This window comes from Procambarus clarkii, chromosome 10, assembly GCF_040958095.1.
Source record: "Procambarus clarkii isolate CNS0578487 chromosome 10, FALCON_Pclarkii_2.0, whole genome shotgun sequence".
Lineage (NCBI taxonomy): Eukaryota > Metazoa > Arthropoda > Malacostraca > Decapoda > Cambaridae > Procambarus > Procambarus clarkii.
In genome coordinates this window covers 29443489-29460156 of record NC_091159.1, presented here as the reverse complement: position 1 = coordinate 29460156, position 16668 = coordinate 29443489, and the positions used below count along the sequence as shown (strand labels likewise).

General features: G+C 41.6%; 1 protein-coding gene across 4 annotated transcripts in view; it reads right to left on the bottom strand.

The window, feature by feature from the left end:
• LOC123745832 (Actin binding protein 1) overlaps positions 1-16668 on the bottom strand; it is a 62490-nt gene that overhangs the window by 30811 nt on the left and 15011 nt on the right. For 3 of the 4 annotated variants that reach the window (XM_069321809.1, XM_069321808.1, XM_069321811.1), the window contains exons 3-4: positions 12522-12634; positions 10209-10421 (exon numbers count right to left, since the gene is read on the bottom strand). In XM_069321809.1, the coding sequence (XP_069177910.1) occupies positions 10209-10421; positions 12522-12634 (326 nt within the window). Of the gene's footprint in view, positions 1-8466; positions 8515-10208; positions 10422-12521; positions 12635-16668 lie in introns of all 4 variants that reach the window. The other variant, XM_069321810.1, reaches the window with a different exon arrangement.

Sequence of the window (16668 nt, the reverse complement as noted above, 5' to 3'; positions counted from 1 at the left end):
CCTGAGGAAACTATTATGGAAATGAGCTGCACCCTACTTTGTGGTGCCAATAAAGTAGCTGCTGCAAATGCAAGAAAAATCACATGGTAGATACCAAGAACCCTTCATGCAAGTGATACCAGACCAATGGTGGAACTGTTAAGATACTAGTGTTCTCTAAGGTGGAATATTGTGTTGCATACTAACAGCACCATTCAATGCTGGAGAAGTTGCCAACCTGGAGAACTTACAGATACTTTACAACCTGAATCCATTCAATTAAACATACCAGTCAATGAATTCCATGTTGGATAATTACAGAATACAAGTGTTAGAGCTATGTGCCCCCCCCCCCCTTCTCATTGTAAGCGAGGATGTGTGAAAAGAACGAAGACATGGTAAGAGCATACACAAGGAGTGTACCCTAGTCTCCACATAATACTGACTACAGTTTAACTAGAGTACTATTTTGTAGCTTTAGTCCCCAACTTTCATTCCAAACACGGCCTATTATAATAATCACCACCAATGATGAGTATCTACGTCATGGATTTCTTCCTTCTACATATTACTTTATTTTACTTTGTTTTTAATTTGCCTTAATTCTCTACATATATCAGAACCATCCCTCCTGAAGGTAGCTGAATTGAAGAAAATGACTTTAGTATACAAGGCTAATACCTCCTTAAATAGAATTCCAAGGCATCTAAAATGGAGAGAGAGAATAAAGAGAGAAAAGTGTGCAGTTTTGTTTATCACTTGTGATGCCAGATTCAAGCACTTGACACAGTTATATTTGTACAATATATGCATTATGTAAACTAATAATTTTTATGTACACTATTTACAAGGAAGAAAACCATTAGAATTGTGAAGGTAACAATGATCTATCATTACTTCAAAATAAAATTTAAATTTTTAATATCTTAGGATGAAATGCAGTAAACCCTTGCACTTCTTAAGAATACAGTACGTTTAGCAGTAAATGACACGTACATTGTGTTGTAAGCTTCATTTACTTACCAGATCCTTAAAACAGTGGAAGACATATTAGGACTACTGTATCAATAATATGGTCAGAAAGGTGAGAAGTGCAAACAAGCACAGCACGAGGCCTTTGCTGTCAGAGTTCAGTGAACACAATTTGGTACCTGTGCAACTTTGCTATAATGCTAAAATTTAAACTGCACAGTGGTAGGTTCACTCACATTGAGAGTTGGTACAGTCTGGACGTCAGACGTGTATGTCTGGTAATATACTGCATGTGTAAAGGAGGAAATGCATATGTTTATCACTAAGAATGTTCGGTAATATGCTTATCATGTGTGAAGTGTGTACAGATATATATATATATACCTACTAGATACCTTGCTTGATGGGGTTCTGGGAGTTCTACTCCCCCAAACCCTGCCTGAGGCCAGTCTTGACTTGTGAGAATGAGTACAGTGGGGCCTCGACTTACGATGGTAATCCGTTCCCAAAGACGGATCGTAAGTCGAAATATCGTAAGTCAAAGCAATTTTTCCCATAAGAAATAAAGAGAATTGAATTAATCCGTTCCCCACCCTCCAAAATATTAACTTACAAATACATTTTATACTGAATACAATTGTTTTTTCTAACTACAATACAGTACATACGTTTATCTTATCTTTATGGAGGACCCTTGATGGCATATGGAAGATGGTGATGAGGAGGGAGGAGGAGAGGTGTTACTGTTTGGAAGGGGAGTCCCCTTCCATTATCACATCAGGCAGTGATGTTTCCTCTAGGGTATACTCTCGCCTACATTTTGCCTGCATACCACTAGGACCTGGTTGTGGTTCACTGCTTGTTTGTCTCACTAAAAATTTGTCAAGAGACACTTGTTTTTCCCTTCGTTTTAACATTTGTCTATAGTGATGCATCACTGTCATTGAATAGGTTAAGGCAACGGCCTACTGCAACTTGCTCTGGGTGAGTCGTTCCAACAAAAGTTTGCATTTCTACCCATAGTCTACATCAGAGTCTACACTACATACATACATAGTTATCCAAATTAATAGCAACTGTTCAACTTTCTCAAGTGTTTGTGTTCTATGTTTCGTGATTATTGATAAGCCTTTTGCTACTTTAGCACTTATAATGTCCTTTTTCTTAGCCAATATGGTGGATACCATTGACTGAGATTTGTTGTACTGCCTAGCTAGTTCAACAACATGCACACCATCTTCATATTTACAAATGATCTCTTTGTTTTGCTCTATAGTGATCCTTAGGGTTTCATATGTTGAACCTTACCACTGACATTCTTGGGACCCATGGTGTGATATATAATAATTACTTTTATGTTCAAAAAGCAAAAAATCACCACAAAAACAGAATTTCTTATAGGCATGATCGTCACTAAGCGGGCAGCTGTAGTAAACTTAGGCTAGGACGGCCCGCATGACCGGGAACAACGTGCTTGGTCGACCCGAACGTGTACCAACAAATATCGTTAGTCAATGACACCATCGTATGTCGAGTCACATTTTTCTATCAAATTTACATTGTAACTCAAAATTATCGTAAGTCGAGGTGCCACTGTACTGTATATATACAGTACTCGCAATGGGTCCCAAGAAAGTCACTGGTAAGGTTCAAGCCAAGAAATCACATGAGGATGACAATAGAGGAAAAACAAGAGATCATTCGGAAGCATGAAAATGGTGCATGTGTTGTTGAACTTTGTAGGTAGCACAACAAATCCACGTCAATGATATGTACTATACTTGCCAAGAAAAAGAACATTGAGTGCTAAAGTGGCATAAGACGTATCAAGAATCACGAAACAAAGACCATAAATACTTAAGGAAGTGGAAAAGTTTTTATTAATTTGGAAACAAGGAGTTAGCAGGTGATAGTGTTTCAGAGGCCATCATTTGTGAGAAAGCCAGGGTATTGCATGAACACCTTGTAAAGAAAACCTCTGGAACGAGTGCAGATACGATAGACTTTAAGGCAAACGGGATGGTTTGACAAATTTAAAAAAGAAAAGGAGTGGTATTCATAGTGTTGTGAGGCATGGGGAGGCTGCCAGCTCAGGCAAACCAGCGGCTGATTTATTGAAGAATTTAAAGAGTTTGTAGAGGCTGAGGGATACCTACTGCAACAAGTGTTTAATTGTGATGAGACAGGACTGTTCTGGAAAAGATTGCCCAAGAGGACATACATTACTAAGGAGGAAAAATCATTGCCCGGACACAAGCCTATGAAAGATAGGTTAACGCTTGTGCTGTGTGGAAATGCAAGTGGCGATGTGAAAATTAAACCCTTGCTTGTGTATCATTCTGAAATTCCAAGGGTTTTCAAACAGTATAAAGTGCAGAAAAACCAAATGTGTGTAATGTGGAGGGCTAATAATAAGGCATGGGTGACTAGGATTTTTTACAGAGTGGGTGAATGATGTGGTGTGTCCTGCTATACAAAAATATCTGCAGGAGAAAAGTTTGCCACTCAAGGCCCTGCTTCTCCTCGACAATGCTCCTGCTCATCCTCCAGGCTTGGAAGATGAATTGTTGAACAGATACAGTAATTTTTTCACAGTAAAGTTCCTTCCTCCTAACACCACTCCTCTAATTCAGCCTATGGACCAGAAAATCATAGCGAATTTTAAAAACTTTATGAAAGGGTACTTTTTTGGAAATGTTTTGAAGTGACTGAAACCACAAACCTCACCCTCAAAGTGTTCTGGAAACACCATTTTAACATTTGTAGTGCTTTAAAACTCGTTGACAAAGTCTGGCAAGAAGCGACTCAAAGAACCCTGATCTCTGGCTGGAGAAAATTGTGGCCTGAATGTGTGCCAGAACTAGACTTTGAAGGGTTTGAGTCTGTAAATGAAGTGCCTATTGTTGAGGAAATTGTTACTTTGGGCCAGAAAATGTACTTTGAATTGGATGGTGCTGATGTGGAGGAGTTGGTGGAAGAACACAACAAAGAACTCCAAGCCTTTCAAGAGGGGCAGCAAGAAGAGGCAGCTGAGGATAATTCTCCACTGGAGGAGGAGGAGGCAGAAGAGAGAAGTCCCTTCCCCAACTATTAGGAAGTGGTGTCAGATGTGGGAAGAAATGCAAACTTTTATTGAAACGCCTCCCCCCAGAGAAACCTGTAGTAGGCTGTTGCATTAATCTTTTCAATGACAATGTGATGCCTCACTACAGAGACATCTTGCAAAAAAGGGAAAAACAATCTTCAATGGATTGTTTTGTTGTGAGAAAATCGAGCAGTGAGCCACAACCAGGACGTAATGGTATGCAGGCAAAATGTGCCAGAGATTGCACCCTAGAGAGGTCCTCACTGCCTGATGTTATAATGGAAGGGGACTCCCCTCCCAAACAGTAACACCTCTCCTCCTCCCCCCTCCTCACCATCTTCCATATGCCAACAGCAGTATTCAGTAAGGGTAAGTAATAACTTGAACATACTTTTATAGTGTAGATTTATATGAATTAGGTATAAAATTTAGTTTGAAGTGAGGTTTTTGGGTAATCAGGAATGGATTAATTCATTTCCCATTATTTCTTATGGGGAAATTAGCTTCAGTTTATGAGTTTTTGGGTTACGAGCCATCTCCAGGAATGGATTAAACTCTTAAACCGAGGTACCCCTGTACTCTCATATGGGATTCAGTCGTTAACAACACTATTTTGTCTATTTTTCTAGTTACATTCGTGGTTTCTTCTTCAGCTAGCGAATTTTGGCGACCCACATCTAGCATCCCTGCTGCGCATGCGCCGTGGTTGTTTTGATATGGGTGGTGTGAACGTGTGCTGGGGTTTTGCGTCCCTTTTCTCTCGGGTGCTTCGCTTCTCACTCTTCTCAATTCTCCAGTCCGTGCCCCGTAGCTCCTGGGGGTGTTCTGGATTGCTGCTATGGGGAGGACGCTGGGTTTTCCCTGCGTATGGGTGTGGAGCTCCTCCTTCGCCTCTACCCTACTCTTCTCCTGCATGTGCGGCTCTGCCTTCTTCCACTGGCAGTGCTCCCAGAATCTTCTCTGCTACGTTATCATGACACGTTTGTGCCTACGTTTTGCAGGCGAGTTTATGCGGTCTGGCATCTCTTTCAACCAGGCTGCTGGTTCGTGGTTTTGGGATACGTATATAAGAACATCAGAACACAGGTGACTGCAGCAGGCCTATTGGGCCATACAAGGCAGCTCCTATTTATACCATCCAGTCCCACTCTTATGCATGTAAAGTCCATGCTTGAGTCCAGATAGGGGCCCCTACCTCCACCAGGTTATGAGGTACAATGGTGAAGGTATATGTTATAGGATAAGTGTTCCTGTCTGGATGTTTTGAGGTGACGTTTTTTTGCAGTTTTCATGCTGTGGATGCGTGTTGGGGATTGGTTGGGGATTTTTGTTTGGCCCTTCCGTGCTTCCTGAGGCCTTACTTGTTCTTCTGGGTTAATGGTTGCAAAGGGGGTCATTGCCCCTTTTTTCGTAGTCTTATCTAGGGTCACTCTTTCCTTGCACGTCTTGCAGTGCCTGGCTTAGCCCTTCCATATACATTGGATTCTCTGTACAGTACTTACCTAGTTGTGTTTGCGGGAGTTGAGCTCTGGCTTTTTGGTCCCATTTCTCACCTGTCATTCGCACACGTGCAGGTTCCTGGGGCCTGCTGGGCTCTATCATATCTGCGCTTGACGCTGTGTGTGGTGTCATCCTCCACCACATCGCTTCCTCATGCGTTCCGCTTGTCTATTACTCTGACACTGCAATACTTCTTTCCCACGTCTGGCTCGTTTGGGCTTTCGTTCCACCGGTGTCCCCTGGTGCGTGTGCCCCTGGGTCCGGCCTTTCTCTACCTTATCCCTTCCTTTGGGAATCATAAATGTTGTGATCATCTCCTCGTAGTTACGTACTCCTTGGTTCGGGTACTGGTCTGGTGGCATACCTTTGCTCCTTTTTTCCTTTTTATCTTGGGACATGTCACACAACTGTGTTGGCATGGCTTGTTGGGACATGACCAGCGGCTCTGTGTTGTTGTTGATCGTGTCCCTTTCATTCCCGTTTTGCTACTTGTCTTCTTCGTTCCTCATCTTCCTTCTACACTTCTTGTCCCTTGCCGTTGGTGCTGGAGCCTTTCTTCTGGTTTTTAATAGTGTTTTTCAGTTTTCTCATTTTATCTTACACATGGTTGTGTGTTTTGTTTGTGCCTTTTGGCTCTCCGATTGCCAGGTTGGGTTCCTGGTTTTCTGGCTTACCCGGCCTGTTGGCATTTTCACGGTCTCAGTGGTTTCCCTTCTTTAGACTCACGCATCGGGATTGTCGTCTCCAACCTCCTGGCAGGAATCGCGGGCGTTGGGATGTTTTTCTGTACAGCGGACGTTCCATCTCCTCCTTTGTCGGCTTGAGTTTCAGGCTCTGCTGGCTCCGTAGTCGCACCCGAGATCTTCCCACAGCTTCGCCTCTTCCTAGGCTCGATTGGCACATGGCGGGGCCGGTTTGGTTCTGCCTCGAGTCTTTCACCTTCTATTGGTGGTCGGGAGGCTTCGTTGGTGTCCCACCTGCATGCTTCTTCTTGGCGGCAGTGTGGGATTTTTGGCCGTCCTTCCTTTTCCTTCTATCCCTCCTTCAGTAGCTGCGTTCGTTGGTGTGGTTTTGTCCTTCTCTTGTGGAGGTTTAGGGGCCATCATCTTGCCCCATACTGTCGCCTCGTATCGTGCAGCGCTGGCGGAGTCGCTTCAGCTTGCTTTCGGTATTGATGTTACTTCTGCGCTGTTTTGCAAGCTGTCTCGTGCATTGTTTCACCTCCGGCGTGTTCTTGCACCACCTGAGCCATCCTTGTCATTGGACAGAGGGCTCTTTTCTTTCTTCTCCGGTTTGTTGTGGCCCCTTCGGTTCAGGTTTGTTCTCCAAGGCTCCTTTTCTGTTGGCATTGGCCTCTGGGGGTCGGGTTGGGGAGCTTCATGCTCTCCTCCGGCGCAGGGGTTTTTGCTCTTTCGATCTTCGTGTTGGTTTTGTTCATCTGCAGCCGTTTTCTTCCTTTTCTGGCGAAGAATGAGACTGCTGCTTTCCGGAGGGGTACCCTGAGTTGTTGATGCTTGGTTGGTTGGGCCGGGGGGTGCATCATGTTTTGTGTCCGGTGGCAGGCTTTTTGCCGTTTTTACGCGCCACGGCTTCTGTGTCCGGGGACGCACTTTGGGTTGATCTGGTTTTCCCTTCTTCCCTGTTCAATAGTGTGCGAGTCTCCCAGGTCGTCCGCAGTGTTCTTCAGGCTAGCCAGCCTGCGGTCTATCCCCGTACCCATAACGTTCGTAAGTTCGCTGCTCTTGCTGCCATCTTTGGTACCATGTCTTTGACTGACATTCGGGCACGCAACTTTTGGAGGTTCGAACAGGGTCCTGACTGGTCATTACCTTGTGCATGTCCTGGGGCCTCATCGGGCCTGTGTCGTTTTGGGTCGGCGGTTGCAGCCAGTTGTCTCGACTTCACGTTGTGGAGTGAGCAACGACTGCCTCCCGGGTAAGTCCCTAAGTTTTTCCACTGTGGGTAGTTAGCTCCGGGGAGCCGAAGGGGCTCCCCCCCAGAAAACCAGCATTAAATGTAATGAAACGCCATTTTCTGGGTGAGACCCAGAAGGCTCCCCAGCATCCCTTCCTCCCCCGGTTGGCATTTTTTTTCGTGTGTTTTGACATCCAGCCTTAGAACTGATAGGTGGATAGCCGGCGTGAGGGGTCTGGGGCTCCTCCCTCCTGGGAAGGGTAAAGCTGCACAGACAGCGGTGCGGCGACGTGTGACGTCATGATTGTTTGCTCGTTTCTTTTAGGGGAGTTCTATCCACTTGGTCAACTTTAGGTAGCAATAATTTCATCATAATAGGGGTTTGTTTTGGGATGATTACCTTTCTGAGTGCCTGACCCGATGGATGGCAGACATAGAATGCTTCCAACCACACGGGGGTTTCTATAGGCCATTGCTCCCCATGCCTCTGAGGAGGGCCAGGTTCTGGCTCGTGGTCCCCTGTAGGCCCACAGAACTCCATACACATGACTGATGCCAAAGTCTGACATTAGCATATCAGCCTAGTAAACTCCGGGAGCCGACGTGGCTTCCCCCAGAAAAAGCAAAGGTTTACTGCACTAGCTATGAAAATAGATGATGACAGGTATATGTAATTTGTTGAAATTATTTTGAAGTAAATCAGTGATGAAAGATTATGGAAAAGAAACAGGAACAAATAATAAATAATTAGCTGCACGTTTGAAACAACCTTCATAAAATAGAGCCAAATTTATCAAATTAAAAAAATCTCTACTCAGGTAAGCAATGTGACACAACCGTGTCTACTATGTATTATTGTTATTTTTTTAAGGGGGGAAGGGGAACTGTGTCAAAACATCACTCATATCCAACAATCCAATGCAAGGCTCAATGCTGATTAGCACATTAGAGGAAGAGTTGTTCCAGAATGCAAGAATGCAGAAAAAACAATTTGCACACATCACATGCTGTTTTACCACAGCCCCAGTGGCTTCACCCTTCTTGAAAGTCTCTACTAAGCCTTTCTGAAAGTAAACGTTTTGACCTATATTTATGATAAAATAATAGCAATGCTGAAAAAATATACATTTTATAATACTTATACGTAAGCACCTTTCAATAATAATTTCCCGTCACTTTTCATCGCGACAAAACCATTTACATATTATCTACAAGTATATCTTTAGATTTATTTATAAATCTATCTACTAGCCTTCTAATTATACATTAATTCATAAATTCTTCCCTCCATAAATTTTTCAGTTTAGATTCATGGTACCCACGACAGAAAATCCTTTAGGCATCTCTTTCTAAAAACTTTATAAGGCTATCTACATATACACGAACAGTGATACCACACACATGCAAACCTGCACACACACACTTCCATTACTGCAAATACTGTAAATGCATACACAAGGTTCTTATATTTAGAGGCAAATGGTAACTCACTAAGAATATCTGGAACTAAAACTTGCTCACCCACTGCATTTAAACTTATATAAAACTATAAATAATGTAAGAAAAAAGACAGACAAATTTTTGTTTCCTTTAAGAACGATATCACAATGTGGTAGTGAAAGACCTTGGTCACTCCCTGCATTAACAGTCAAGTTTAGTCAACTACTTTAGGTTGGAATGCAAGAAATATTCAATGAAGGCTCTCCACTGACTCAACCTTGAGGTTACCTTGAGGTGATTCTGGGGCTCAGCGACCCAGCAGCCCGGTCGTCGACCAGGCCTCCTCGTTGCTGGACTGGTCAACAAGGCTGTTGGACGCGGCTGCTCACAGCCTGATGTATGAGTCACAGCCTGGTTGATCAGGTATCCTTTAGAGATGTTTGTCAAGTTCTCTCTTGAACACTGTGGGGGGCCGGCCAGTTATGCCTGACTCGAGCATAAATTGGAAAAATGATGTGACAAGTCATCTGTTTTATCTATCGAAAATGCTTTCAAAATTGTTTTAGCGAAGGAAACTATGCTCGATACATTTTAAAGTTTTTTTCTTTTAAATAAAACCTTGTAATATTCATCAAATTCATTTACACCCATCCACCCAATCTGAGGGTGAAGAATAGCCAATGTTGACAAAAATACATTTCACTAGTTCCGTAAATCATCTTATTTCTTTTTAGTCATAGATTTTATCTAGTATTATTAGAATAATAATGTTTAAGATTTCTACTTTTTTAATATTTTATTAGTTTGAAACTTTTAAGGACTGCATCCTTCACAAAACTGTGTGTACCTCACCCCAATGAATAATAATTCATGGCAAATCTTTCTAAGTTTTAGTATGTTATTTAAGTATTTTCGAGGATTCCTGGTTTTCTGTGCTTTTGTATTATCCAACAGTGTGGACGCTATAGAGTTTTAATGCTTAATCATCTTGGCCAATTAAAGCCCTATATCACGGGGTCACATAACAAGAAATACTGTAGTTGATTTAACGAACGTAAACAAAAATCTCATGGTGATATGAGCACAGGAGGTAATCACAGATTACCTCTGGTGCATTATGGTAAAAATGCCTGCACTCGGCTAGCACATTTACCATAATGATAAACAAAAACTTGGGACATGAAATGTACAAGGCCCACAAATAACCTGTTTGAAGACTAAAGTCTTATCATAAGTCTACCAATGGCAAAAAGATATAATTTTGTCTTAAAGTCAACCAACGTTCTAACAAAAAGTAACTGATATGGGTAAGACATACTACTGGAACCGTTTTATCATTGATCTCTGATCGTTCATTGAAGTTATAAGTTGTAGCCGATCCCTTAAGAACTGCAGCCATAATAACTTCAGGTTCCACTTCCTCTTCTGTTCGGGCATTAACCGTAACATGCACGCCTCTGAGCAGCTTGTGTATGTCATGGAGATGTCGAGCACAAGTACCCTTGCGTATAGTTGGGGCCCCTTCACCTTGCTGTAAGTGCAAAGGAGATTGTGAGAGATAAGAGAATGCTGTAATATTTATGAACTAAAAGGTAATTATAACTAATATTACCGTATTTCTCCTGTCCTGTCTGCCTTCCTAATGGAAACTGATAAGCTCCTCAATATAAATGAGTTTTCTAAAGTTAGGCTTCAGATGAGGCAATGTAGGATATCAGTTCTTAGCTTGCACTTTCATTAGGAATATCAGCACCATTCGTAATGAGCCCTAGTTTTAAATTAAAAATATCAATAAAGAAAACAGAGAAAATAGAGAAAGAAAAAGAAAGCTTGAGAGAAGGGGAATAAAGATTTAGTGTTCATATGAACATTGTTTAAAAGTAAATTGTCACTGCCATCTATCTACACCTAATTAACATTTTTGTATCTTGTTATCTCTCATGCACAAGAAAACATTTTTCTCAGGGTGTGCAGAAACTCTTGCTTCCATGGCATGCCTGCTCACATACTATCTACTTTAACACCGATTGATTCACACAAAATATTTACCATCTCAATTGTACGAACAACAACAAAAGGATAATTTGCCTTTGTTTGAATGTCACCTCAAATGTATTGCCAGCTCGTGAAAGTTTTACCATTAAACCCACTATCATAAAGATATTTAAAGTTGGATATGCGGTACAGCATGATCCAATAATACAAGTCAAGTGGGTTTAAACAAACAATCACTCTGTGGATCAAGTGCCTTGAATTTTTTATTACAAATAAAAAAGGTGTTAACTGAATGCTATTCTGCAAATTCAGTATTCCTATTATTAATATGCTGATGAACGGAACCAAAGTTACATGTGCAAATGCTCAAGTCCTGGGCTGTAATGAAAGTTAATCTATTTACAGATCATTTATTTGGTGCCATACTAAATGAGATCATACATATGGTTCACATCATTCAGCTAATATGAACTTCTCTCCCTATATACAGGAGATAGCGCTCTTTGGCGAAAAGTTATAATCGAGGTCAACTTGATAAAAGAGCAAAAGACAAAACATAAAAGTAACAAACAATTTCAAATTATAATAACTGTTAGTACAATATATGAACTGATCTCAAAAAGATTAAAATTAAATGAATCCCATTGACCCTAACCACCTTTAGAAGCCTCGCCACAAAATGTAGTTAGTGAAAGCTTACAGTTTTGAACTGAAGGCCATCAAGGAATTCAGGAACCAATGATGAGTACCCAACAGAAAAATGCAGTACAAGGCCTCCAACCATGCCTAGCCCAGGTGAAGTTTAGGTAGCCTACAAGATGCTCAAAGATCAGACATCTAGAACTTCCAAATTGCCATGCACACATGAAAGGCAAGCTGGCACAACTCAGACTTTGGAAGTGGGAGGAACACAACCCCACAATCACTGGAGGTGCTGTAGGGGAAGTGAAATATGATGAGAAAGCACCAAGCCATTACGACTATATAGTACTTGGAAGGACTCGGGATAAGGATTTGGAATGGGACGAGGGAAAGGAATGGTGCCCCAACTACTTGGATGGTTGGGGATCGACCTGCATAAAGCGAAACTGTAACTACCATCCAGCCTAAGATGGTAAGCTGGAAGGAATACAACTGGGACTATTTGTTTACTAAAAGCCTGAACCAGCACAGCTTACCTGCAGGCAAGACAAGCCATAAAGAAGTCCAACATCACATCACAAAGAAGAGACAAAACAACTTGAGCAAAGCCGTGGAAGTCAAGGAAGAGAGAGAGAGAGAACAAGGCCAAATGATGACAAAGAGAGAACTTTTCTTGAAATCTTCTGCAACTAGAGCTTAGGACAAGGATAAAACTACACATGCAACTGTCAATAAAACATGATCATTTCCCCTAATGGAGGAGTGTGAAGGTTTTTCCTCTTTCTGCATATAGAATGGTAGCTTACCTAGCAGTTCACCAGCATTATTATTATGAATTTCAATTTGTAAAGGAATATTCACATCATCTGCAATCTTGTAGCTAAAATTAAAGAGTTCCCAGATTCCTGAATTTTCTTACTTGACCTCATTCATATAAATGTCTGGAGCTCTCGTCTACCATCACTTGAAAAAAAGATTACAATAATATACATACCCAATTTATGAGGACAATTTTTGGTCTGGTGGTGTTGGTATCAATGACTTTGACAACAGCATACATGATCTTACTACTATTTAAGTCTTCAGCAAGCTCCTCTAGCCCATCCTCTGTAACACATAAGAAAATATGTAAAGTACCATTTTTATACAAGTCTGCTGCAGCCAGGGACTGGGCTGCAGGGATGTTGAGCCCTGGAATCATCGCAAGGTAAGGTATCTTGAGGTTATCTCGAGATGATTTTGAGGGTTAGCTTCCCCGCGGCCCGATCCTCGACCAGGCCTCCTTTTTATTACACATCCCCAGGAAGCAGACCGTAGCAGCTAACTCCCAAGTACCTATCTACTGATAGGTAACAGGGGCATCAGGGTGAAAGAAACATTTTGCCCATTTGTCTCCGCCTCCACTGGGGATCGAACCCAGAACCTCAGAACTCCGAATCCGAAGTGCTGTCCACCCAGAAGGTAAGGTAATCTTCTGCAAGATCATGTTGTTGACATGACAGTTATGCTTTGTATAGTCATATTTAATGCAATATATTCAATACTGAAAAACATTTGCAGGTCTTCTGACCATTTATAGAGTTAAAAGTACAGCAGATCACTTTGCAAGGTCTCAGTATTGTTTTTACTTTTCACTTTACCATAGATATTTGTGTTGTCTGCAAATTTGATAAGGTTTGTAATACAGTACTGTATTCTCATTTGATGTATATAATGTATATATGCTGATGTACATAAAAACTGCAAGGCTCCATCTTGGGGTCATCCAGCTTCTCCGGTCCCAACCACGGCAGTCACCAGGTTTGGAGTCCCTGTGCCTTCTTTCACCAACTTCAAGGTCAACTCCGGAGCTCACAGTTCCTGCAACAGCACTGTAACCAATCGTATTGGCATTTGCCTTTCCATTGGAGACTTTTGGTGCCGTGGAGAGAGGGGACATGCTGCTTGGGTAACAGCTTCTCCTCCATATCAACCTACCCCTGGCTTTGCACCCTGGTGAGGTTGTTAGACAGCAACTCCACAGTCTCCTGCTGAGACAGATCGATGCCTACTACATACAACAAAAAGGGATGTCCCCAAGATGGAGCCTTGTAGTTCTCCACTCAATATTTTTCCCACCAGATTCATTTCCATTTAATGTGCTTTCTTTGTTTAACCATAGTTCCATCCATTGTTATATTTTGTATTTTGCTGTGTATTCCATGTGCTTGCAAAGTCTGTACCAGTCTTACCTGTGGTACCTTATCCAAAGCTTTGGAGAAGTTCATGTACTACATTTCTTCACAACATTTCTTGGGAATTCTTTGAGTAGCTGGTTACCATTCATAAAAATGTGAGCTGGTTAGTTACACATGATTTATTTTGTTAAAAAACCATGTTGTAATGATGTGAGGTTAGGCTGATTGTTTGGTAGTTGTCTGCTGAACTTTTTCTGCCTATTGTAATCTATGGGGGACTTGTTTTTTTGGTCCAGAAATTTTCTGAATTGCAGTTTCAGTGGTAAAACATAGTTCATCAGTCAGTTGTTTTATGATTTTGGATTGAATCCCAGTCACACCTAGAGCTTTAGATTCCTTTAATTTGTCAATGCTCTGCCTGATTATTTCACTTGTAATGGGTGATAATCATTAACTCATTCTCTTTTGCTTCAAATCTTTGTCTGGATATTGGGATGATTAAACTTTCTAGTGTGAAAACCGATAGATTCATTCAGTGTTGGGTACCTTGGTATTATCAGTTATAACTTGGTCTCAACTTTGCGCCCAATGTAGAGCCCCCCTTCGTCTCGGGCCCAACATATTCTTTTGTCCTAGTTTTACTCCTTATACAGTGGAACTTCAATCTATGAATGCCCCAGAGTAAGATTTTTTCGGTGTACGAAGTTTGCACTGGAGTACGAGTCGTTTGTTGATACAGTACTTGTATGGGTCAGGCGAGTGGGTTCTCCTGGCTGCGGGGCGAGGCATGCTCGGTTTACCAGTGACTCCTGCCTAGTGATGGCCGTACTTGAATTCTTTGTGAAGAATTTCATTTTTTTCTGTTTTTTTTTCTGAACATAAAAGTTCTTATTATATATCACCAAAGAACTCCTACCCCTTCACAAGGAGCAGCAACAAGAGACAGCTAAGGGAATTTCATCAGGGGAGGAGGAGGCAGTAGAGGATGTCCCTTCCTCATTAATTAAGAAAATGTGTGCAGTATGGGAAGAGCTTCAAAGTTTTGCTGAAAAGTCTCACCCAGATAAAGCTGCAGCAGGCCGTTGCATTAACCTTTTTAATGACTATGTGATGTCTCACTACAGACAAGTGTTAAAATGTAGGGGAAAAAAAAAAGTATCTATAGAAAAATTCTGTTCTTAGTAAGACAAGCAAGCAGTGAGCCACAACCAGGTCCTAGTGGTATGCCTGCAAAACATAAAAGAGAGAGTGTACCCCAGAAATGGCATCACTGCCTGATGTTATAAAGGAAGAGGACTCCCCTTACAAACACTAACACCTCCCCCCCCCACCCTCACCATCTTCCATACGCCAACAAGAATCCTCAATAAAGGTAAGGTATAGTAAAAAAAAAATGAGTACTGTAGTATTGTATTCTGTATAAAATTTATTTTTAAGTTAATATTTTTGGGTGTGTGGAGGGAGGCAAGTGTCAGGGAAAAGCGCCACGCCATTACGCCTATATAGCACTGGGAAGGGGTCTGGTCAAGGATTTGGGATGGGATAGGGGGGAAGGGATGGTGCCCAACCACTTGGATGGTTTTGGATTGAACGGCGATCTGCATGAAGCGAGACTTGGGTGTGTGGAATGAATTAATTCAATTTACATTATTTCTTATGGGAAAATTTGTTTCGGTGTACAAACCGTCTCTTGGAACAGATTAAATTCATGGACTGAGTTTCCACTGTACTGTATAAGCATAAAAAGAGCTATCTTTTGTTCATATTTGAGACCTGTTTTCTTTCATAAGTTTCTTTTGACTAATCTGATTTCCTGGGTAGCTAAATTTAATGATCATATGGTTTATCTCAAATCCTCTTGAGGAAGAGCTTAGTTGTTAAAGCTCTTTTTACTGAATATCATCCATCTACTGTAGTTATTTTTCCTTTTTTCACATTTTTTAACACTCGCGCTTTAGATTAGAGATAACTCGTCGCCGTTTTTTCTTACGATTCCGCATAACAGCCTACTTTTCTCGTCCATCGAAAAAATATTTCTATAAATTCCATTTTTTAACCGAAATGGATGGGGATACTCTGAGATTGGCCTTAGCCTTATGACTCAGCCTTATTGGCGTGGAACAGCAAGGAATGGCCAACAACAACAAGCATACCACATGTTCCCGACATAGATGCCAGCGCAGCTCCTCCTGCTGACGTGGCAGTTTCAACACCCGGGCCATCTGGTGCGAGGCGTCCTCTGTTCACCTCAACACCTCAAGCCCACTCATCAACCACAAATTCTGAAATGGACATTGAGGACATAGAACCACTTGATGTTTCTGATTTCATAGAAGATTCTACTACAAGTTTGGTGGTTCCTGTAGAAGACAATATTCCTCCAGTGCATCCAAGAAATAAAAGAATTATATATTCAGAACAACGTCTCAACTACAAGTTGACGCATGAACTCGTGCACTTGGCTAAAAAAAGAAGATGCCGTGTTTGTTTCAAGTCTGGCAAAAGGAGGGACGTGATATATGGATGTAAAACTTGTGATGTGGCACTGTGCGCTGCGCCTTGCTACACAAGGTACCACCGAAGAAAGATATTTTGGGTGGAGAAAAAATAATCACCGGCAACAGCTTCACTCCACCTAAGAAACATCAGATGAGCAACTTCAGGATCAGAAGCCTGAAGATGGAGTGAAGAAAAAATGCTCAACTGTTGATCTTCAATCAACATAGACAGGGTAAGTACACCTATTTGGAATTTTTTATCATCTATAAGAAGTTATATTATATACGTTTTGTAGAGAATTTATTTGCGAATTTTTTGGTACCAGAATGAATATTATATCACATAAACTTCTATGAGTAAAAAAAAAAAACACAAAGTATGTTTGGGGGTGTGGCGGGTGTGGCTCTGGGTGTGGCGGCCGTGTGGCAGTGGGTTCCCTTTAGCCGTTGATATATCCAACACGTG